We start from the raw sequence: 21,532 nt of genomic DNA, 5'->3' as shown, positions 1-21,532 counted from the left end.
TACGAGCAAGCAGTCGCACTAGCCAGTGACGGTGGGGAGCGGGGATCGCCTGTGGCCCCGGGTGGTCGTCCCCAGGAAATGCCATCTCATAACCCCTGGCCTCCTTGTCGGGGTGTTGCCAATGGACAGGGACAAAGCGGACCCTCTGGAAATGGCGACGTGGGTGCTGAGGCTGCTCCATCATTTTCAGCAGACCTGAGTCCTGATTGGTCTTGAGAGGTGCTTTTCATGACCGGGGACACCTATAAAGTGGGGTCTGAGCCCATCTCAGGCTCACTCCGGCCCCCACTTTGCTGGAGCTTCTTCCAGAACAAAATCTCCAGTGCTCTTTGGCACAGCAGGGATCAGTGCACTGAAATCACATCTAGGGGTGAAGAACAGAACAGGCATGTACCTTTTATTTAAACTGTGGTGTGGTGTACCTCTGAGACTTTTTAATCTGCCTCTCACTGAGTCTTTTAGAGGCATGCTTGAGTTTCAGAGTACGTTTTGTGGGACCAGGTCAGTGGAAGCTCTGTGTCCTCTTTAGACCAATCCTGGCTGTAAGTTGTCCTGAGCCCCTCTGTCCTGGCCTGGGGGTGACCTCTGCTTCAGGACCCTTAGGGTCTCTGGGGTGTGATGGCCTTGGTAATGCAGCCCCTAAGAACAGGACTTCATTCAAAGCCTTGATGAAATAATTGGGGTGACCTTCGGATAAGATTAAACCACCAAGACTGTCGGTGGGAGGTTCCTTATTAAAGAAGAAACGAACCCAGGATTTCCACACAGATGGCGTGCTGCTCATCCCTGCTGGTTGTGAACGGCAGTCTCACAATTTGGACGCGAGTAAAAAGAACACGTGAATTCCAGCGCGTGCGTGCATTCTGTTACTAAGTTATTTTTCCAAAAGAACAGCAAAAATATCCTTGAGTTGAAAACAGAACTTTTCAAATGCTACTGAAATTCAGCAGAGAATTAAACTTGAGTGCCCACTTCGTTGCCCTGGCAACATTCTAACCTATATCGGTAAAAGATGTACTTCTATTTTTTTAAAAGAACAATAAAATCAAGAGAAACTGATTTTCAGCTAGTTTGTGGTGGTCAGTAAATGCTGCTGCCTTTGTGCTTCTGTGTTTGCTATCTGGTGATGAAAAACTTTTTTTAACCAAGTGACTATGAAAAAAAACTACTTTTTTAAAGATTTCCTGTCGAGTCAGCTTCTTAGAATTGTATTGGGACACGTGCATGTCCTGTTCAGGGTGTATTAGCATTTGGTCATTCAGTGCGTCCTTGGTTTCTGTAATTCCCCTCTTTTCAGTCTGTTTGATCCCATGGAGTTGGTGTATGGAATCATATGTGTTGAGTGGAAACTTCGCCAGGGATCTCTGTCTAGGACATGCAGGCCAAGGAAGGGACGGGCCCAGGCCTGGGTTTTATGGCCCTCACGCCAAGAACGGTTTTTACATTTTTAAAGTGTGGTTTGATTTTTTTAAAAAAAGACAAAAATGTGACAGAGACCATGATGGAGGCTAAAATACTCAACTTTCTGGGCCTTTATAGAAAAAGTTTGTCGAGCCCTGCCGGGCGAAGTCTTGTGTTTTAACTCAAACATTCAAGGAACTCATATTCTTCACATTAAATACGTGCTGTTTTGATTGATAAATATGTTCTTCCCGGGCATGGTCCTACGCCCTGGGCCTCGAGCCACCCACCTCCTGTGTGGAGGAGCCCCTCACTCACACTCACTCTGTGTCTCTGCTCTGCTCTTGGCCAGTTGTGGGGTCTCAGACGATTCATCTCACCTCCCTGGGCCTCAGTTTCCCCATTTAATGAAATAATAACCCTGACTTGATAGGGTTGTCATGAGGATTAAATGAGGCCACCCCCCCCCCACCCCGTCCTCTTTCTCTAGAAAACAACAGAAAAGTCAACTCTATTCTAGTGATTTATAACCTTTTATTAGTGAGGGTGTCCTTAAGTACAGCTGGGGTGCATATGAAACAGCGTGACATTCCTGCTCTTAGCCGTCTGAGCGGCGTCTCCTTTTTAATTCACGTGACTACAGAAGGCACTTGGTCTCGGTGAACTGTGTGCATCTGATGTGCGGGAACCGGAGGGAAGAGGAATTTTCAAACCAGGGCCCACCGGGACGATGGAAGAGTCCACGGGGCAGGAAGGGCTGGGGGTGGGGACAGTGGCACCCATCGTGGTGACTTTCTCCCCAATTCATGTAAACTAAGTTGCCAGTGATTAGTTACCATGGATATATTTTTCTAAAAATTCAAAATCTCTGCACAGTTCTCGGCAGAGGGAGTGGGTGTGTCTGTGTCTCCTGTTGGGTTTTTCCCCTTTGGTACATCGTTCCAAACTTAAGTTGATGCCCTGAATGCAGGGTAGTGGTCTTTATATTCATCGTGAGGGGTGTCTGTGATGTTTGGAGTTTGAAAATGGATTTAGACGGTGCTAAGAGGAGTCCACTGGGTTTGGTTCTGTCCTGTTTTGAGCAAGTTGTTCATTCACTGGCTTTGGTTCCGTTGAAGTCTGCATCGCGAGCGTCCATATCCTCTTCAGAACCGTCCGCGTTTTCAATAACTCTGCGTCCTCCAGACCTTCTCGAGGGAACAAAAGAGGTCTCGTTCCCTCGCCTGTGGGTGTTAAGAAAACACATGTTTCTTTAGTACAGAAATCTCCCTCGAGCTTGGAAGAGATTTTCAGACGGGGCAAAAAACAAACACAAACAAACTCGAATGAGACGCAGATATTCAAGTTGAAGTGAACAAATCCTGACCCATATGGGTGCATTTAATCAGCTGGAATGGGGGCAAAGTAGGTTTTTCAAAGCAGGACCATCTGCTTTAAAAAATGTCTGGCTTGGTCGTTTGCTGACCCACAGGATTCTGGTTGGCTGTGGATTTCTGTTTAGAAAAGAAGGAAAAAAGGCAAGTGGGGGTGATGGCCTCATGGGATTATTCCTACACTGTGGAGCAGGAATGAGGGGGACCTGTTGTGTCTGTACCTCCTTGCTTTCAGAAGGAAAAGGGGGCAGGGGTTTAGGTTTTGAATTGTAGGAAGGTGAGAATGACCACCAACCCTTGAGAGGGAAGGAGGTCCCTGCGTGGATGCCAAGGGTGCTGTCTGGTTAAAGGCACGGCATTGCTCTGCTTTTATGGAGCAGAATTCTTGTTCTGAGTTCCCCCAGGGCAGGGATCTCGCCTGTTTTGGGCGCACCATGGCAGGCACTGTGCAAGGCATAGAACGGGTGCTCAATGAATATTTGTCAGAAAAACATTAGACATGTTAATCCAGGGTGTCTTTTAGCCCTAGCTGGTGGGACACCCCTTTCTCTCTGTCCTTTCCGCTCCCATCTCCTCTGCTCTGTGCTGCTGGATGCCCTTTTCCCACAGGGCCTGCCCTGGTCACCTGAAGTGAGGCTTTGCGTAGGAGGGCAGGGCAGGCAGGAGGAGGAAAAATCAGACCCGCCTGCACTTAACCTCCACTGTTTGGAAGGAAAGTTTGCCTTCTTTTCAGCGACCACAACAAATAATGTTGTGTGTTGGGCTCCAGCCATCTGACCCTGTTTGACAGGTCTTCACTCATTTTAGGATGTCTAAGAAGAAAGCAAGTTTTTTGCAACAAAAACGACCTGCTTCGCCACACAAAGTATGGACAGAAAAGCCACGAGGGTGAGCCCATCCCAGTGAACCCAGCCCGTCAGTTCTTTAGTCAAAGGGGGCAACTCAGGTAAGACAGGAGGCATAAGCAAGGCCCAGAGATTTCCTGATCGCTGACATGGGGCTTCCCAACACGAGCCTTCTGGAGTCCAAGGGTGGGAGGAACCCGGGCTGGTAAAACCATCTGGGGACGGTGGATGGTACTTCCCAAGGGGCAGCGATCAAGAATAAATACTTAGTGGCTACTGCCGACTAAAGACCTGGGTCAGCCTCACTCCCATCAGAGGGAAGCTTCTAGGCCTCCAGCCCCTTTTATTTATTTATTTCTTTTTGGCCGCACCTCAAATGCAGAACTTCCCCAACCAGGGATTGAACTTGTGCCCCCTGCAGTGGAAGCACAGAGTCCTAACCACTGGACCGCCAGGGAAGTCCTCCAGCTCCTTTGGAACTAACTTTCTATCACTCAGTCTCTAGAGGTTCTTTGAAAGTCTCTTCCTTCTTTAGCACTGTGTTCTCCAAGAACTCGGGACAGAGTAGGGTCCCGGCGTGCAGGGCTCAGCAGCCATCCACACAGCTCTCCTCCGTGTCTAACCCTCCAGGTTCAAAACTGGATGGGATGGCCTGGAGCTGGAAACAGTGGCTCAGGCTCCCTTTGTCTCTCCGAAGAGTCTGCATTTGCTAACTAGAGGAGTTTAACTGATTAATGCGCTCCCTCGATCTAAGAAGTAAATCAATCGCGCCTGGGTCCCTGTAAGCCCCCTGCGTGGGCACCAGTCCTGAAGCCGGTCTGTTCTGGTTCAGGGGCCTTTCTTGAAGGAACTGGCTTCAAATCCTAGGCAAAGGTTGACACTGGCTATATCTGTCACAGGAAGTAAAGGACCCCTCTAAAATTTTCTTAAAGGGTTTGATCCTGGAGAACTTGGATTCTATTCATGGACTCAGAAATGTATCTAAGGTACTCCTGGCATCCCAAGAGCGTAAGCACCTGCTGCTTTGCAAGGACTCAGTTTCCATCAACGGGTGGGTCCTACACCCTAGCCAACCCTAGACTCCAGCTTATCCCGTGATCGGGATGCACTGGCAGAAAAACTACTCAAAAGCCGTGTCTTAGAGGTGTGATGCTCCTGCCTAAAACTCCTGCCAAGACCTCATCCAGCTTTAAGTATTTGGGTAGCGACAGCAAGGCGGGATTCTCCAAGAGAGAAGACAGACACAAGGCAGGACTGGCTGGGTCTCTCAAGGAGGATGAGGCGAAAGCCAGGCCCCAGGTGCCTCACTTCATGTGTGAGGACATTGTCAGGATCCGAGAGAAGTTGAGGCCTCTCAACCCTGTCTTTTGAAGGCCCCGTGTGCTCCCTGAGTCTTGGGTGTCCATCCCCAGTCCGTGAACATGTGCCCGTGAGACCTCCAGTAAAGGATCTGCCTGGACCGTGCCTGGCCCTGTGGTGGCCGGTGTGGCCCTCGTGCACTGAAGATGCAGTTAGCAGCTGGCCCTCGCTCAAGCCCCACGCAACCCCAGTGAGACATCGGGGTGAGAGCTCGTTTCCCTCGCACGCGTGTGTGGAAACCCCACCTTGGGGGGCACATTGCTGGGCTGCGGCCACCGTGACCCTGTGCTTTGCTAATTCTGACTTGTGAACCAGACCAGCCGGATGGAAGCCGTTCTCCAGGATGGTACCCAGACAGTGGAGCTGGCATATCTGCTCAGCGTGGTGTCTGAGCCAGACGAGGGAGTACAGCACAGCCATGGCCTCATCATTATTAGGGGCCTGTCACACAGGTAAGAGCCATCCAAGCCACACGCAGCCTCTAAACCCTCAGCACGCGGCGACAGGCCACATCAGTGCCACGTCACACGCCAAAGCGGGAGGGAGGAAGGAAGGAAGGAAGGAAAATGGGTAAAGAGATGAGGTCTTCTTGTGTCGATGTTGGTTTTGATGAAAGACAGTTTTGAACTAAGATATCTAGGCCTTCAGATTTTGTAGGAATCCCGGGAATTTGCGAGGGCCACAAAAGGGGGGCGGGGGGGGGCAGGTTGGCAGAAAGGAAATGGAAACCAAGAGCCACAGACACGAGCCGCGAAGCTGCAGGCATGATACCTGGTGAGTCATTGCGGAGTTTCCTGGGGGAGGGGGCCTCTGAAACAGAGAGAGAGAGTCCCCGGTGGTTACCATCCTCCCATTCAAGTGCAATTTTAATCATCAATGCATTTGCTTCAATTAAATAATTAAAGGCACCTTTAAGTCACCCTTACGGTGGAGCACCTGAAGCCATGAGATCTCAGAGAGCCTGGCACACAAAAGGACGAGCCTTTTTTTCCCCCAATTAAAAAGCAAATTTCTGTCCTTCAGAGCTTCTCTGAAGAACTCAGGTGGCTTCCTCCCATTCTGCATATCTGTTCAGGAACGTAAAGGAATCTGAGTAAGCTAGTCCAAAATATCCTTGTGGGAACAGAACCTGAACAGACCTGGGCAAGGAGCCCGCAGCAGCCTCTCGTTTTAGTATCATTACTCCGTCTTCGTTGCCTTTTATGCCCATAGCAAAACAGTAGAGGTGGGCACCCTGGGCGGCTCCTGTGGAGATGCCTGGTGGTGTCAGGAGTGATAGGTGCGTTGTTCGGGCTCTAAGCAGGGCTTGTGTTGAGATTTACCTGCCTGGTAGAACTGTGTGAAACTTGCTTTATAATTTCTTGCTCGCTGAGGAGCTGGCTAGGTTTGCCCACCTCACTCAAGGCTCTAGTGCTTGATTTTGTGCTTTTGTACATCTAGAGGACTCAGAGAAGGTGGAAAAGGTAGGACCCGTCTTCCACTTGTATGTTGTGTGCGTGTTCATATTAACTGTAAAAAATGGTTAGTCCGATGCCAGCCTGTACAGCCCAAGAAGGGTCGTTGTCTGGGGCAGAACCCAAAGAGAATGGTCGGCATGTGCTGCAAGAGTCATCGGTCCCAAGAAAGGGAGCAGTGACAACAAAAGGGTAAGAGAGCTGGGGTGGCTGACTGCTCTCCCACTGCTCAGCCCGCCTCCGAGGAAGGGCAGCATCCAGTCAGCAGCCGAGCAAGTGCTGGGGGGGTCCAGCAGTGGGGACGCACCACCCCTCACCTTGCACGGGCAGGGGGCTCCTTCCCCAATCCCTGTACTCCGAGCCAGTTGCTCTCTTTCCCCTCCTGAAAGGGGTTTGGGCTTTCCCCTTGTCTCGTGCAGTGGTTCTCAGAGTCTGGAGTCGAGATGCCAGGTGATTGCAGAGGGTTCCTAGGTATGCCCTTGGACTGCTGGATTGCACAGTGAGAAAGGTATTCCCTTGTCCACTCTTAAATACATCTGATTATGTCAGAAAATCTATTTGGTGCTGATGCCTTTGCCATTCCCTTTCTAACTGAGAAGTCTGCCTTCAGGTCATAGTCATCAATTTGTGGCCACAATAGCTAGAATTCACTATTGTTTAGTTTTCACTGTTTCAACTTCATTGTGACCTGTTGATGCAAGGCATGCTGGTTTAACAGTACAGGGGTGGTAGGTTTCATTTGTAAATAGACATATGTATGATTAAATAGTTTATTTCAAAGAAAACATCAAGTCAACAGAAGTACAGGTGGTAAGGCAAAATGGCAAAGGTGGTACGAGAATGCCTGAGGTTGGAGAAACATCACCTCTGACTCAACAATTGAAGGTTTATTCTGTACCCAGCACTATCCCAGACACTGGGAACAAATAAGCAGACAAAGCCTCTGTGTTCATGGGCTCGCAGGCCAAGAGTGAGGACAGACTGTGTACGAGATAAGTAAAAGAAATAGCAAGTTCCATGATGACAAGTGGGTAAGAGAGAGGAGAACGGTAAAGAGTAAGGTAGGAAATTCTAGTAACATGGGTGAGTGAACACCTGCAGGAAGGGAAGGAGGAGCCAGCTAGTGCAGCAAGCTGGGGGAGGGGCATTCCAGGCAGAGAGAGCAGCCAGTGCAAGGGCCTTGAGGCAGTGTAGGTGGAGGTGGAGGGGTAATTTAGGAGGCAGAGTACAGAGATCACGTAGGGCCTAGTGGAACTAACCATTGGGAAGATGTTACTTTGGCTGTGAGTGAGGTGGAGCCCCCATAGAGGGCTCCAAGCAAAGGAGGGACGTGATCCAGCTCCATTTCTGTGTTGAGAACAGACTATAAGGGGCCAGTATGGATGCAGAGAGGCCCACAAGGAGGCTGAGAAAGTTGTCTAGGTGGGAGGAGAGGGTAGCTTGGACCAGGGTGGCAAGCAGTGGTTCGATTCTGGATGTAGAGTATTTTTTAAGGGAGGGTTGACCAGATTTCCCAACAGAGTGGATGCAGGGTGTAAAGGAGAGAGAAGAATAAAGAATGAGCACAAGGTTTGTGGCCTGGATTAATGGCAACTTTCAGCTGTGGAGGATTGTGAGAAGAGCTGGTTTTGGGGTGAAGGGGTTCAGTCAGGGCCCAGGTTGGGGTATGTTTAGGTGTGAACTGCCTGTTAGGCATTGAATGGGAATGTCAAGGAGGTCTGGAATCCCAGGAAGTCTGGGCTGGAGATAAACTAGGAAGTCACTAGCTACAGATGGAACTTTGAAGCCACCAGGCTGGTTCAGATCACCTAAGGAATGAGCAGCAGTAGGGGTGGAGAGAGGACCAGGATGGCGCCCTGGGGCAGGAAGACGGGGTAGGGGTGGGGGATGGGGAGAGGACCAGGATGGCGCCCTGGGCAGACCAACAGCAACTGGGCTTTGAGATGAGGTACCAGCAGAAGAGGTGAAACATGGCCAGAGAGGTAGGAAGGATACCAGGTGAGGGTGGTATCTGGGAGGCCCAGTAAAGAGGAGTGATGGGCTATAGCATATGCTGCTGAGTCAGGTGAGGACTGAGGACTGACCACTGAGTTAGAGTTTTGTGGTAACAGCAGGGAAGGGGGATTAGATTTGTTCACCTAATGGAATGACTCAGTGAGAGAGAACATATCACAAGGGAGAAGGGTAGGACTTTCAGGAACAACGTCCTCAGTTAAACAAGAGGGGGGGTGGGTCTGATGGTGGGGTGGACCTCATTTGGTGCTGGACAGTTGAGCACAGAAATGGGAAAAAACAGAGGAAATGAGCATAGATGTAGGGAGGTGTGTCAATAGGGAAGTGGGGGCTTGTCTATACTTCATGATAGTTTCCATTTTTCCATTAAACAGGAAGTAAAGTCATCAGCTGAGTGAGGATGACAGGGATAGTAAGTTTAGGGAGAGTGAAAAGCAGATGCCTAAGTGGGGAGGGCTGAGAGGATGGGGGAGGGTGAGAGGAGGCGGGGACTGAGAGGAAGGGGAGGCCAAAGTCCAGGCAGCACTAAGTGAGGTCGGCTTGGTTCCGCCATTTAGAGTTTCCAGCGGAAGTGGCAGCACACCTGTTTGCTTTTCCACACTGCTTTGAGCTGCAGAAGGTTGGCAGTTGGGTTTAATTTGGCTTGTGTTTTAACCAAGTCAGTCAGCACAACACAGCAGGAGGGGAGACCAGAGTGTGGAGGATGTGGGAGAGGCCGACCATAACCATGGAGTTGGTGGGGCTGCGAGAGGATGAGAGGATAAGCTGATGGGTTGGAGACCCCGGCGGAGACAGAGGGAGTAAGCTAAAGAAACGTGGTGGCAGGCAGATGATGGGTGCTTGATGGTCACATTAGGGCTGAGAGTTACTGGGAATGCCCGGGGAGTGGCAGGGTCCTGGAGGAGAGAAGGTCGTGGACTTGAGAGGCTGGATCACCCACCTGCTGTGGGGTGTGAGTGAGTGTGATAGGAAGCACGGAGCTCAAACCTTCAGGGAACCAGGTGGACCAGGGGATGGGAGGGAGCCCTGAGGAGTGGGGGAGCACCCACCCCCTTCAGGCTCGGAGGTTCAGGGGTGTGGGAGAGAAAACAACCGCAGTCCACTTACGGCGGAGGGTCTCGACTGTGGGTGCTGGCCCCCCGGGGGACGCTGGGGGAAGTGCCACTGCATCTAGTGGCTGGAGGCTAAGGATGTTGCTTAACATCCTACAGTGCACAGGGCAGCCCGCGATAAAGAATTATTCAGCCCTGAATGGCAGTAGTGCAGAGAAACGCCGAGTCAGGGAAAGTTGGGGAAGAGAAAGTCCAGAAAAGAGGTTAAGGGAGAAGGGATTCTGCAGATGTTGATGACACAGTGAAGAAAGGTCTCAGGAGATGGAGGTACTGCCGCCTCCTCCTCCTCACCTGGAGGATGGGATGGGAGCGGTTGTTAGGACAGAAGGGGTGCTGCTCAGAGGGAGGGCCCCTGTGATCTGGGCCCCGCCCACATCCAGCACACGCTGGTGCTGCATACGTGATGCTGAGCCGGAAAGCCGCGAGGGCTTTGGGGAAAGGGGCTCTGAGCCCCTGTGGAGGTTTCAGGCCGACCCGTGCACCCAGCCCATGAGATGAGGCCCCCGGGGGCTGGTCCCTCACCTGAGCTTGCTCTTGAGCGCTGTCACCTCGCGGCCCATGGCCTCGTTGCTCTCTGTGGCCTCATCCAGCTCCCGCTGCAGCTTCCTGCGGTTGGCGTTGATGCGCTGGGACTCTTCCTCTGCCTCCTCCAACTGCCTCTTGAGTTGCTTGACCCTCGTGTTTCCTTTCTCAGCCTGTCAAGGAGAGGCCCGAGGGTCAGGGGGGTCTGTGGCGGAGCTTGCAGGGCTGGGAGGGGTCGGGGCAGGGTTACCTGCTCCTTGTACTGCTCTGCCATTTTGCGCTCGTCTTCCACCTGCAGCAGGGCCTCCTTCAGCTTCTTGTCCTTCTGCTTCAGCGACTTGGCGGCCGCCTGTTTCTCTCTGCACACACAGGGGGAGTGGGGATGTTTCGGATGGGGAGGGCCTCCCTAGCAGTCGGTGTGTAAACCAGACCAGCATGGCCCACGGTGGGCACTTTTCCTGAGCCCAAATCAGGGTTCATCCTGAGAATAATGTTCGTCCATGAAAAGGAATGAAGTGCTGACATCGGCTACAGCATGGGGGAGCCTTGAAAACATGCTCCGTGAAAGAAGCCAGTCACAAAAGGCCTCGTGATGTATGATCCCACTTGACGAAATGTCCAGAGTAGACAACAGAGACAGAAATTAAATCAGTGGTTGGCTGGGGATGGGAAATAGAGGGTGATGGTTAAGGATACAGGGCTGCTTGTCGGTGATGACAGCGTTCTGCAGTTGACTTTGGTGAGCGTGTGCCTATGAATTGTACACTGAAAGCCACTGAACTGTACACTTTAAATGTGTGAACTGTGTGGTATGTGAGTTATCCGTAAAGCCACCACCGAAAGCAAAACCAGTGCAAGGATCCCGACCCTATCTGATGGTCATGAATGTGCCGTGACCTTACAGCTCAGGGACCGTACTTAAGTGAGAAGCCTTCCCATGTGTCTGTGGGCTGATGATTTGGATGTTTTGTGTACCCATTAATGTGACGTCCTGCAGACACAACGTTAGGCAAAGTGACATGAGCTCCTGGGAAGTCTGGCTGACATCACTGAAGAGTCATGCTGCTTAGAGCAGCTAATGTCTCAGAGGCTTACTCCAGGCCAGGCTAGGGCACAGCACCTTCCTATGTCCTCACTCAGTTCTCCCAACACAGCTGCAGCGCAGGTACCACTGAGCTGATTTCTCAGCCAGAAATGAAGCCCAGAGAGGCTGACTGACCCCCGACATCCCCGCCACTCACTGGCAAGCCGGCTGTCGTTCGGGCACTGGTCCCACCGTACCTGGCCTCCTGCTCGACCTGCTCTTCTAGTTGTGCGATCTTGGCCTCCAGAGCCGCAATGGTGGACTTGAACTTGGACTTGACTGCCCCCTCCATCTCCTGCAGCTTGCTCCGCAGCTCCTTGTTCTGGCGCTCAAGCTGCTGCCGCGCACTTTCATTCTTCTGGGCCGTGCTGCGCTCCGTGGCCAGCTCATTGTTGAGCTGCTCGGCCTGGGGAGGAGGGTGAAGGTCACCAGGTGGAGGGCTTGGGAAGTGCCAGACGGTGCACTGAGATGAACGGCTCCCCCCCGCCCCACAGCCCCCAGCCTTCGTTGGCCTCTGCCCAGGTCCCTGGAGCTGGAGCACCCAGAAGCCCTCCTCCTTCCCCTCCAGCAGCCAGCTCTTTCTTGGCCATCCTTGAAGACCCAGCTCAAGAGGCAGCTCTTCCAGGAAAAGCATCCCGGTGCCACCCAGGCGCCCAGGTCATACGATGGGTCCCCAGCGCCCATCATGGAGCTGGCGCTCAGTGACGTCACTGAGTGCTCACTGTTGTAAGGTGGGGGCTGAGGAAAGAGCAGGAAGGAGACCACCAAGGCCCTTATGGGTGAGCATCGTCTACTGGAGGGAGCCACCAAAGGAGGTGCTGCAGGCAGGGTGCTGGTGTGACCGGAAGGGGAGGGAGTGGACACTCGGAGCAGACGTGCTGGGTCCCTACTCTCCTGTCTTCGCGTTCTCGTCCACCCCCACCGGGGCCTGGCACACAGGAGCCTGCCCTGAAGCCGTGTGAGGCTTGGGACGGGGCGGATCTGAGGCATGTGCTGCCCTGCTCCTGGCCGCCCCGGCCCCACCTGCTGTGTGGCCTTCCGGACTCGGTCACTCATGGCCTCCATGTTGCCTTGCTCTTCCTCCAGCTCCTCCTCCAGCTGCGCGATGCGGGCCTCCAGGCGGCGCTTCTCGTCCTGCAGCGCGTTCCTAAGGGAAAGGCAGCCGCTCTGGGGCCTCCAGCCTCCACTCAGAGGCTTAGAGAGCTTCCTCTCTTGGAGAAGCGATGCCTCAGGGTTGCCGCCTTTTATAACTGAGGCTCAGAGAGGCTTAGAGGCTTGTCCAAAGGTACATAGCAGGAAGTGGGGAGCCAATTGGTGTCAGCAAAGCCAGGCCTGGGATGAGGATCAACTCCCTCCTCCCCGACGTCCCCAGATTCCCCGTCCCCACCGTGCCGAATGAGTGAAACTGGCTACACCCTCAAATAGGGTGTGAGAACCCCATGACCCCTGTCATAAGCTCAGCTGAACGTTCTATCATTTTCAGCATTAAATGGGGTCCAGGAGACTCTCCTCTGACTGCCTCTCCCTCATCATCTGAGTCTAGGGACTCCCTTCTCCCCATGAGGCTCATACCTTCCAGACACGCTGCTGGCCAGTTCCTCAGCCAGCTCCTCCTTCTCCAGGTCTGCCTGCTTGCGAGCCCTCTCGGCCGCGGCTAGATCCTGGACGGTGGCAGGTGGGGAGCAAGGAAACCTGCTGTCTGCCCGGAAAGGGCTGAGCCCACCCGAGAATCCACCCTGTTCCTGTCACCTGGCCCCCAGCCGTCTCTAAAATGGCTCGGCCTCCTCTGAGCTCAGGGGGAGGCCTGCAGATCCATCAGGGAGGAAACCCTGTGTCTTTCCCCACCCTCGCTATGGGGCCCACCCGTGTGGAATGCTGGACGAGGGTGCACAAGCTGGGGGTGCCCGGGGCTGCTATCACGGCATCTCTATCAGGGCTCTCGCAGCAAGAAGAAGCCTTTACCTCCTGTAGCTGCATGAGGTCTGCCTCCAAGCTCTTGGCCTTCTTCTCATTCTCTTTGGCCGTGGCAAAGATCTCATCCCGGGAGGTGCGGGCGTCTTCCAGCTCTCTCTGGAAGTCCTTCATCTGAGCCTGCGTGGTCAACAGGCGGGACCAGCTAAGAGGTCCTTATTCACCGAGTCCTGCTGCCCAAATTACCTTTCTGTGCCGACCCTAGGATTTCCCACGATTGACCGCAGAGGCCTCAGCCTCACGTGGCCAGGTGGCTGCCTGGGGCACGGTTCTGGATGGGCTCCGCAGACCTAAGAAGTGGTGCTGAGATCTGGGGGCCGCAGCCAAATGCCTGATGTTGCCCCCCCAAATGTTGCCCCCCCCGATGTTTCCCCAGGGCAGGAAACAGCCCCCAAAGCTAAAGGGTGATGGAAAAGCACCAGGTGACCGGGCACTGGCGACAGAGGGAGGCCTGTGTCCTCCCACTGCTGCTGACCTGGCTTCCCCCGCGCGCCCGGCCCTCGGGGCATCACCCACCTGCAGTTTTCGCAGCTGCTTGATGGCTTCCTCTCTCCCCTTGATGGCCGAGTCGGCCTGCAGCTCCAGGTCCTTCAGGTCCCCTTCCAGCTTCTTCTTGGCGGCCACCGCCAGGGCACGTTGCTTTCTCTCGTCTTCCAGTTCCGTCTCGTACTCGTGAAGCTGAGCAAGGAGAGAGACGTGCGCTGCCGGGCAAGGCCGCCCCTAGGATCCCTTCCCAGCGCCCAGGTTTGCACAACCACCTGCAAGGTGGGTTTCTCATACCCAGGTCAAAGGTGAGAGATCAGAGTCTCCATGAAGCCAGGAAGTGGAGGTGGGAGGAAGGAAGCAGGCCGCCCCACCTCCCCTTCCCCCCTTTCCTTCCTCCTCACAGATTACCTGCCTCTGGAGCTGCCTCCTCTTTTCTTCATTCTGCTCATCCCGGGCCTGGAGATCCCGCTCGAACTGGCCCTTCAGGGCCTGCATGTTGACCTCCAGCCTCAGCTTGGCATCTTCTGTCGCCTGCAGCTCATCCTCGAGCTCTTCCAGCTGGGTCTTCATCTCCTCCATCTGGGTTTCCAGGGCTCGCTTGGACTTCTCCAGCTCATGGACCTTTTACGTAAGGGTTGACGTCATGAAGATGGTCGGGCAGCCCCCAGGGACAGCTCATCAAGGTCAGGGAGATGGCTTTTGCCACCCTCAAGATGCCTGACCAGGAGTCCAGACCAGAGCCATCCTCTCGGAACCCTTGACTCAGAACCCACCCCCAAATGCAGTTCTCAACCAGGCCCCTTCTTTGCATCAGCCCGAGGGACTCCTTCCAATTCCTGAGTATTGCTTAGCATGAAGGAGGCACGGAGCCCCCTCCTTCCCCCGTGGACTGATAAATAGCACAGAGAGTGGGTGGGTGAAACGTAGACAAGCAAAGATGATGAAGAGCCACTTACGTTCTTGCCCACGTCGTCCTTGGAGCTAACCAGATCCTCCATCTCAGCTTTGAGCATTTTGTTGGTCCTCTCAAGCTCCTCTTTGGCTTCTAAGGCCTCCTCAAGGGCCCGTGCCAGCGACAGGGCCTTGGTTTCCTTTTCCCTGGCTTCTGCCTCGGCTCTGTCCCTTTCATCCGCATATTTGGAAGAGATGTTTTTCTCCTCAGCCAACAACTGCAACACAGCAGAAGACCCAGAGGTGAGCTCTAGGCATGCCCGAGGGTCGGCTGCATTGAACTGCAAATATGGGGAAGAAGCCTTGTGTCCGGCTGAACTTGTCCTGGTGCTGATGGAAGGAAGTCAGGTGTCTAAGCGAACAGTTTATAATAAGACTGCTCCCCGACTTCGAGGTGAACCTTCTGCAGAGCCAGCATCCGCTGAATCTCTGTGCTTGGAAGTCACTGACGCTGCCCATGTTGGTTAGAACGTGCTGCGACCGAGGTCAGGGTGACATTTAATCCTCCCAGAGTCCAGTTATTCTTTTGTTTCATGGCCACAGTCGCTCGCTCACAAGAGTAGCCTATGAGCCGCGGTAGGGCAATGGTGAGTGGTGGATGGATCTGCACATAGTTCCCCCTCTGCCTGGAGAAGCAGTTCCAAGAACACACCATACTGACGTTAATCTCAGCTTTAGAAAGAGAGAGCAGTATACACCGTAACATCCAAAACCCAGACTGCCAGAATTCCACAAAGACAGGCAAGTAACAGGGACTCCCAAACAGCAGTCAACACAAAAACTCTCCACTGTTTGCGACAGGAAAATAATAAAGCAGCCTCAGACCCTGGGCCAGGTAATGAAACCGCAGATTAGAAGCAATGAGGACAAGCTGTCAGCACAGGGAAGGGATGGCTGGTAGAAGAGGGAAGAATCCCAAAGTACAATCCCAAAACTGATTTTTGGAATAAATCCCAAGTCACTTGTAAACCAAATCATACTTACTAAATCTGAGTAACATATATTAAAAGTTGGTATTTAGGGGTTTGGGTCATACAGGTGTATGCATTTATCAGAACTCAGTGGGTGTATGCTTAAGATTTACACATTTCATTGTATGTATTCAAGGGAAGAAAAAATACTTTAAAAAATGAACCCTAGTTTTTATATGCAATGCTGAGGTATCAAGGGGAGATGTACAGATGTCTGTAATTTGCTTTGAAATGCATCCAAAAGATACAAATGACAGATGCAATACACCCTTATAAATAGTGTGTGATAAAGTCTGCGTGGTGAAGCATTAATGATTGAAGCCAGGTGGTGGTGTACAGGTGTTCACGGTATAGTGCTTTCCGCTTTGCTGTATGCTCAAGACTCTCTGTGATGAAATGTTAGGGAACAGTGGTATTTCAAGGGTAGATACTTTAAATTACTTGGAAATCTCAGCAGGCACTCAGTAAATACTCACTTAGTAATAAAATCAGTAAACCTCGTTCCTTATCGGGGCTAGAACCCAAGGCATGACTGGGTTTCTAGATGGCCCTTATGGTGGTGGGACCCGGAAAGTCACAGTCACTGAGGCTTTGCCACTCTCCTCCCTCTGACCAAGAAGCCCTAACTACTGTTTCACACAGAGCAGGCTAGGCTTCCATCGCATCCAGCAAAGCCTGGATGGGATGCTGACACACACGCAGCAGCCACACTGGATACTTTACAGACCCGATTCCCCCCAGCCAGGGTCCATGAGCAGAGTGGAAAGCCCTCTAGCCCCTACCTGATCAAACTTCTTCTGCTTCTTTTCCAGGTTGGACACCAGTTGCCGCTGGTTGTCCAAATCAACGACCAGGTCGTCCAGCTCTTGCTGAAGCCTGTTCTTGGTCTTTTCCAGTTTGTCATAAGCAGCTGCCTTCTCTTCGTACTGCTGGGTGAGGCCTTCAATTTCCTTCTGGAACCTCTTCTTGCCCTCTTCCAGGGATTCCACGGTGCTGGCAAAGTCCTGCAGTTTCTTCTTCGAATCGGAGAGCTGAAATGGCAGTGTCCAGGGTGGGATGAGAGGAGGGTGGTGAGGGATTCCCATCCCTGCGCCCCTGAGAAGCAAAGACCACCGACTCATCGAAGGAACTCAACAGCAGGGGGAGCCGGCGAGCCAATCAAAATGACGCCACCATTCTACCACAATCACATTGGAGCCACTGATCTACCCTTAAGGGCTCAGGCCCAGAAAAGCAAGGACATGCAGGGGCACCTGGATGTTCAGAGTGGAGATGTGGCGCTCCAGGTTCTGCTTGGCCTCCATCTCCTCATCCAGCTGGTCCTGTAGGCTGTTCTTCTCATCCTCCAGCTGGCGCAGCTTGGTGGACACATTGAGCTTCTGCCGGGTTTCTTCTTGAAGCAGCTCCTATGGAAAGGACACATGGAAGTCTAGGGGCCCACCCCCAGCAAGGTCGTACCCCAGGTGCCTCTGGCTGATGTGGCACGATACCCACCTGGGTGTCCTGGAGCTGGGACCCAAGGGATGCCACGTCCTTGGCCAGTTTGATGGCCTTCCCCTCTGCCTCGTTGAGCAGCCCCGTGACACTCTCAACTTCATTCTGAGGGTGCCGAGAGACTGGTTAGTCGGAACCTCTAGAACAGGATCCTCATTAAGAGGAGCCCTTTGTACTCGGTGATAGGCCTTGGGGTATCCACTGCAAAATACCCATGAGCTAGGGGGCCTGGTCATGGTCACTCCATGGCCCCCCAGGGAAGCACATCACGTACAAGTTGCAATCTCTGGCTGTAGACTCTGGTTCTAGGGCCCTGTTAGACTGTAGTTAGACTGTGCTGACTGCTGGGCCCTGATCCCTTTAAATGGATCCTGGATCCTTGCCAAGGTTGGCAAAGATGAAGCAGCAGGTCTGAGGCTCCAGACACTGAACAATGTTCTGGGCTCACTCACTCCCTAAAGTGGGGGAAGAGACTGAAGGTGGCACTTCCACTTCCAAGGGTCCTGTCCCTACCACCCCTCTTCTTCACCCCTGCTCTTTGCCCTTTCACTGACCCTTGTGGCAAAACCAAAGACGCAGACACTAAAGGTAAAAGCCTTCTAACTTTTTTCTGCCTTTTACTCCAGGAGCTGGTATCTCTGAGCAAGTCCTTTCGGAGATACCTGCACACCATCTGTCCTCTTCCCATTTACAGTAAGGATATAAATGATCTTGACTCCACTCCTTCAGGACGTTGCTTGTATTAGGATAGCAAAACCCCTGTGCCCAACTGCATGTGGAAAAATTCATACTTAACGCTGCCCTACACCCTCATCCCAGGCTCTAGGTGCATTAAATCTTTATCAGAAGTGGGGCCATGGGCTTCCCTGGTGGCGCAGTGGTTGAGAGTCTGCCTGCCGATGCAGGGGACACGGGTTTGTGCCCCGGTCCGGGAAGATCCCACATGCCGCGTAGCGGCTGGGCCCATGAGCCATGGCCGCTGAGCCTGTGCGTCCGGAGCCTGTGCTCCGCAACGGGAGAGGCCACAACAGTGAGAGGCCCGTGTACCGCAAAAAAAAAAAAAAAAGTGGGGCCATATCCCACAAATGGCAGGTCAGGCCAAATGTCTATTCAAAGCTAATTAAGACCAAAGAAAACCAGACCATGTCATTCTTCAGCTTAAAACCCATCAGTGGTTTCCCATCACTCAGAGTAAAGACCAACATACATATAATGGGGCCTTGAAGGCCCTGTGTCCTCCGGCCACAACCTACCTCTCCAATCCTATTTTGTGCCACATTTCCCCTTCCATTTGGCATCTAGCTCTACTGGCCTTACGTGATCTCTTCTAATTTCCCACTTGCTGCCGGGCCTTTACACATTCTGCTCCCTCTGCCTATAAGTAGATAGACTTCTTACCTGTCAGACTATACATCTTTCTTAGGGAAGCCTTTCCTGACCCCTCCTCCTGCAGCCCAGGCAACCATATTATTTACACTTATTGCATTATGTGCCTCTGCTTTCCAGCATCATTTTACATTCATTTATGTGGTTATTAACGTCTTACCCTCCACTAGTCTGGAGTTCTCCTGGGGCAGGGACAGTGTCTGTCTGCTTCCTTGCTCTTGTATCTCAGGATTAAACATGGTGCCTGGCATACAGCAGGCACTCAATAAATACTCACTGAATGAGTGGAAGAGAGTTTCTAAAGATTAAATTGAATAGGGCGACCATCTCATCTCCCCAAGGAATGTAACTAGAGGAAACGGACTTGCTTTGCAACGAGAGAGGCTTTGTTAGCCGGAAGAGCCTCATTCCTCAAGGGTCGGTCCCAGCAAAGCCTGCCTCACCTGCAGTTTGTGGACCTTGTCATTGAGCTCGGCCCGGGCCCGTTCCCCATCGCTGCACTTGGACTGCAGCTCCTGCAGCTGCACCTCCAGCTTCTTCTTCTTGTACTCCACCTCCTGCTTGGCTTGGCTCAGGACACACAGCTCTCCAGCCAGGTCTGCGTTCTCTTTCTCCAGCGCCTGCTTGTTCTTGTCCAGGTTGGCCTTGGCCTGGCCAGAGAGGCAGAGGGGAGGGATGGTGTTACAGCCGTGGCTTGGTGAGCATTTAAGATAGGGACCTGTGCTGTTGGGGGATCTTTCTCTTTCCTTTCCCCTCCCTCAGTAAGTCCGGGGACCTGTGCCCCTCCGCCTCAGGGGAGGGACACGGCACAGTGAAGAACACACAATCACCAGTAAAACTTTTTGGATTCCATTTTCCTAAATCTCAGAGGTTGCAAACTGGCATCCCCTGGGCTGCATCAGCCCTGCCATCCTGTCCTTTTAATCCATGCAGTACCTTTTAACATTTTAATTAAGAAATACCACATAAAAATCTGGATTCCCAGCTTCTCTTTTTAAAAATCACATGTTCTATTTCATGGCTAGGTGGTGGTTACACTAATGAATACATTTGTCAAAATTATTGAACTATACATTTAAAATTGATGAATTTTGCTGCATGTACCTCTGTAAGTCTGACTTTCAAAAAAACAAACTGAAGATCTGGAAACAGAGGCCTTGCCTTCCTCCAAGGTAACAATCAGCTGGATCTACATAGCAGCCAGCCCTGTAAATAGGGCAATCACACTCCACTTGGCCCCAGTCCCCACCATTCCCTATTGTCCATCAGATTTATCATTGAACGTACACTGCCATTTCTGTGAAAGTTTAGAGAAAGTTATTTTATCTAACTAGCTCATGTAGGTGCATGAGTTTCTCCAAGAAAAAAAGTATTTTGGGAAAAAGCAGAAGAAGGGAGGGGCCTTCTCCCAGGGCTGTAGGGAGGAGGAAAGAAGCAAGAGAGAAGTGTGGGTCCCAAGAGCAGAGGAAGCAACAATGGGCTCACCCTCAGCCCCCAGGAAGGTGCTGTGCAGTGTCCAGGCAGCCTCAGAAGCCATTCCTCTGCTCCAGGTGTGACTAAGAGCTGCTGGGACCTCAGACAGGGACAAAGTGCCTCTTAGGGTAACAGTGCAGATTGATGAGCAAGGACCCTGGGGGACCTCACGGGATCTGGGCTCCCCAAAAACCTTTTTCCCAGAATGGTGGCAACACTATACACATGTAAGGGGATTCAAGATAGGAATGATGTTACAAGTTTCTCCCAACAATCTGAAAAGTTGCTAGAGGTCAAATAGTCCTCTTTTTCAACGCCCCTGAGATGGTGGACAGGCATTCCAGCCTCTTCTTTCTTATACAGGTCAGGCGCAGATGCTGTCTGCTGGTGGTGTGAACAACTGAGTCTTTCCAAAGAGGCCAGGCTGTGAATCCGGGGTGTGGTTTCCAGCCCCTGCTCACCTCTGACAGCCACCTGGCTCGGCGCTGGTCAGTTACCTTTCCAGGCCCCACTCTTCCAAACACAGAGTAAGAGGGACACATACACCTTACCACTGTCTGGAGGCCTTACTATTTCAGAAGGTGGGAAGAGCCCATTTGGGTTCAGATTCTATCACAATAAAAAATAACTTCTGAACATAAAAAAGGGAAGACAATTAAAAGGGGAAATACATGTTGTAGATAAAATTAGCAAAGGTCTTATTTATCCAACACGTAAAGAACGGACAGAATGCTGAAGACTCATATTCAGGCCCCATGTGACAAGTGACAAGGGGACATGAGCAGGCGTCCTTTTCTCCATTTGGAGCATGAGGGGTGTTCAGTCTGGCACAGCACGTTTCAGCGTGGGGCCTGGAGATTTGCATTTTAGCAAAGGTCACGAGTGAAATTAAATGAGTCAGTGTCCGTAAAACTTTGGAACAGTGGCATATAAACGGTGCCGTATGAGGGATTGCTGGCGTTATTTAAATGTACGGGAAAATTCTGAGATTCTGATAGAACTGGTGGTGAAGCAGCTCATAGAAGAACATTTACTTTGATTGGCGATAGAAACAAATGCAAACTCCAACAATTTTTAGGTAACGCAACAGCCATTTAATCTAGAAAGTGCCGGGGGGAAGCCGTAGCGCTGAGGATGGTATAATTCAGACTCTTAGGGAAGCAACCTGGCAGGATGTTGTAAGCTAAAAAAATTCCCTCCTGGGAATGAAATACAAGGAAATTCTCCAAAGGGAGAGAAAGTTCCCGATATGAAGCATTCAGAGTAGAGCTATTTAACTGTCTCAAGTCCCATATACCCCAAGTAGCCAACCATGGGAGAAAGAAAGATTAGATCTAGCCATTCTCAAACTACACCAGTGGACTTCCCTGGTGGTGCACTGGTTAAGAATCTGCCTGCCAATGCAGGGGACACGTGTTGGAGCCCTGGTCCAGGAAGATCCCACATGCCATGGAGCAACTAAACCCGTGCGCCACAGCTACTGAGCCTGCGCTCTAGAGCCCATGAGCCTAAAGCCCATGCTCTGCAACAAGAGAAGCCACCCTAACGAGAAGCCCACGCACCGCAACGAAGAGTAGCCCCCGGTTGCCGCAACTAGAGAAAGCCCGCACGCAGCAATGAAAACCCAACACAGCCAA

At 52.1% G+C, this 21,532-nt stretch overlaps 1 protein-coding gene across 4 annotated transcripts in view; it reads right to left on the bottom strand.

The window, feature by feature from the left end:
* Positions 1-2,491: 2,491 nt before the first annotated feature.
* MYH11 (myosin heavy chain 11) overlaps positions 2,492-21,532 on the bottom strand; it is a 110,350-nt gene continuing 91,309 nt past the window's right edge. For 2 of the 4 annotated variants that reach the window (XM_065891779.1, XM_065891780.1), the window contains 14 exons: positions 18,866-19,072; positions 17,037-17,141; positions 16,796-16,948; positions 16,325-16,573; positions 14,577-14,789; positions 14,029-14,241; positions 13,651-13,812; positions 13,126-13,254; positions 12,736-12,824; positions 12,187-12,310; positions 11,361-11,569; positions 10,330-10,438; positions 10,080-10,252; positions 2,492-2,624 (listed from right to left, as the gene is read on the bottom strand). In XM_065891779.1, coding sequence (XP_065747851.1) covers positions 2,492-2,624; positions 10,080-10,252; positions 10,330-10,438; positions 11,361-11,569; positions 12,187-12,310; positions 12,736-12,824; positions 13,126-13,254; positions 13,651-13,812; positions 14,029-14,241; positions 14,577-14,789; positions 16,325-16,573; positions 16,796-16,948; positions 17,037-17,141; positions 18,866-19,072 — 2,268 coding nt within the window. Of the gene's footprint in view, positions 2,625-5,757; positions 5,789-10,079; positions 10,253-10,329; positions 10,439-11,360; positions 11,570-12,186; positions 12,311-12,735; positions 12,825-13,125; positions 13,255-13,650; positions 13,813-14,028; positions 14,242-14,576; positions 14,790-16,324; positions 16,574-16,795; positions 16,949-17,036; positions 17,142-18,865; positions 19,073-21,532 lie in introns of those variants that run through there. The other 2 variants (XM_065891781.1, XM_065891782.1) reach the window with 1 other exon arrangement.

Source organism: Phocoena phocoena, chromosome 15, assembly GCF_963924675.1.
Source record: "Phocoena phocoena chromosome 15, mPhoPho1.1, whole genome shotgun sequence".
Classification (NCBI taxonomy): Eukaryota; Metazoa; Chordata; class Mammalia; order Artiodactyla; family Phocoenidae; genus Phocoena; species Phocoena phocoena.
The sequence above is the reverse complement of the archived record's forward strand: the minus strand, read 5'-3'. Positions and strand labels throughout refer to the sequence as shown.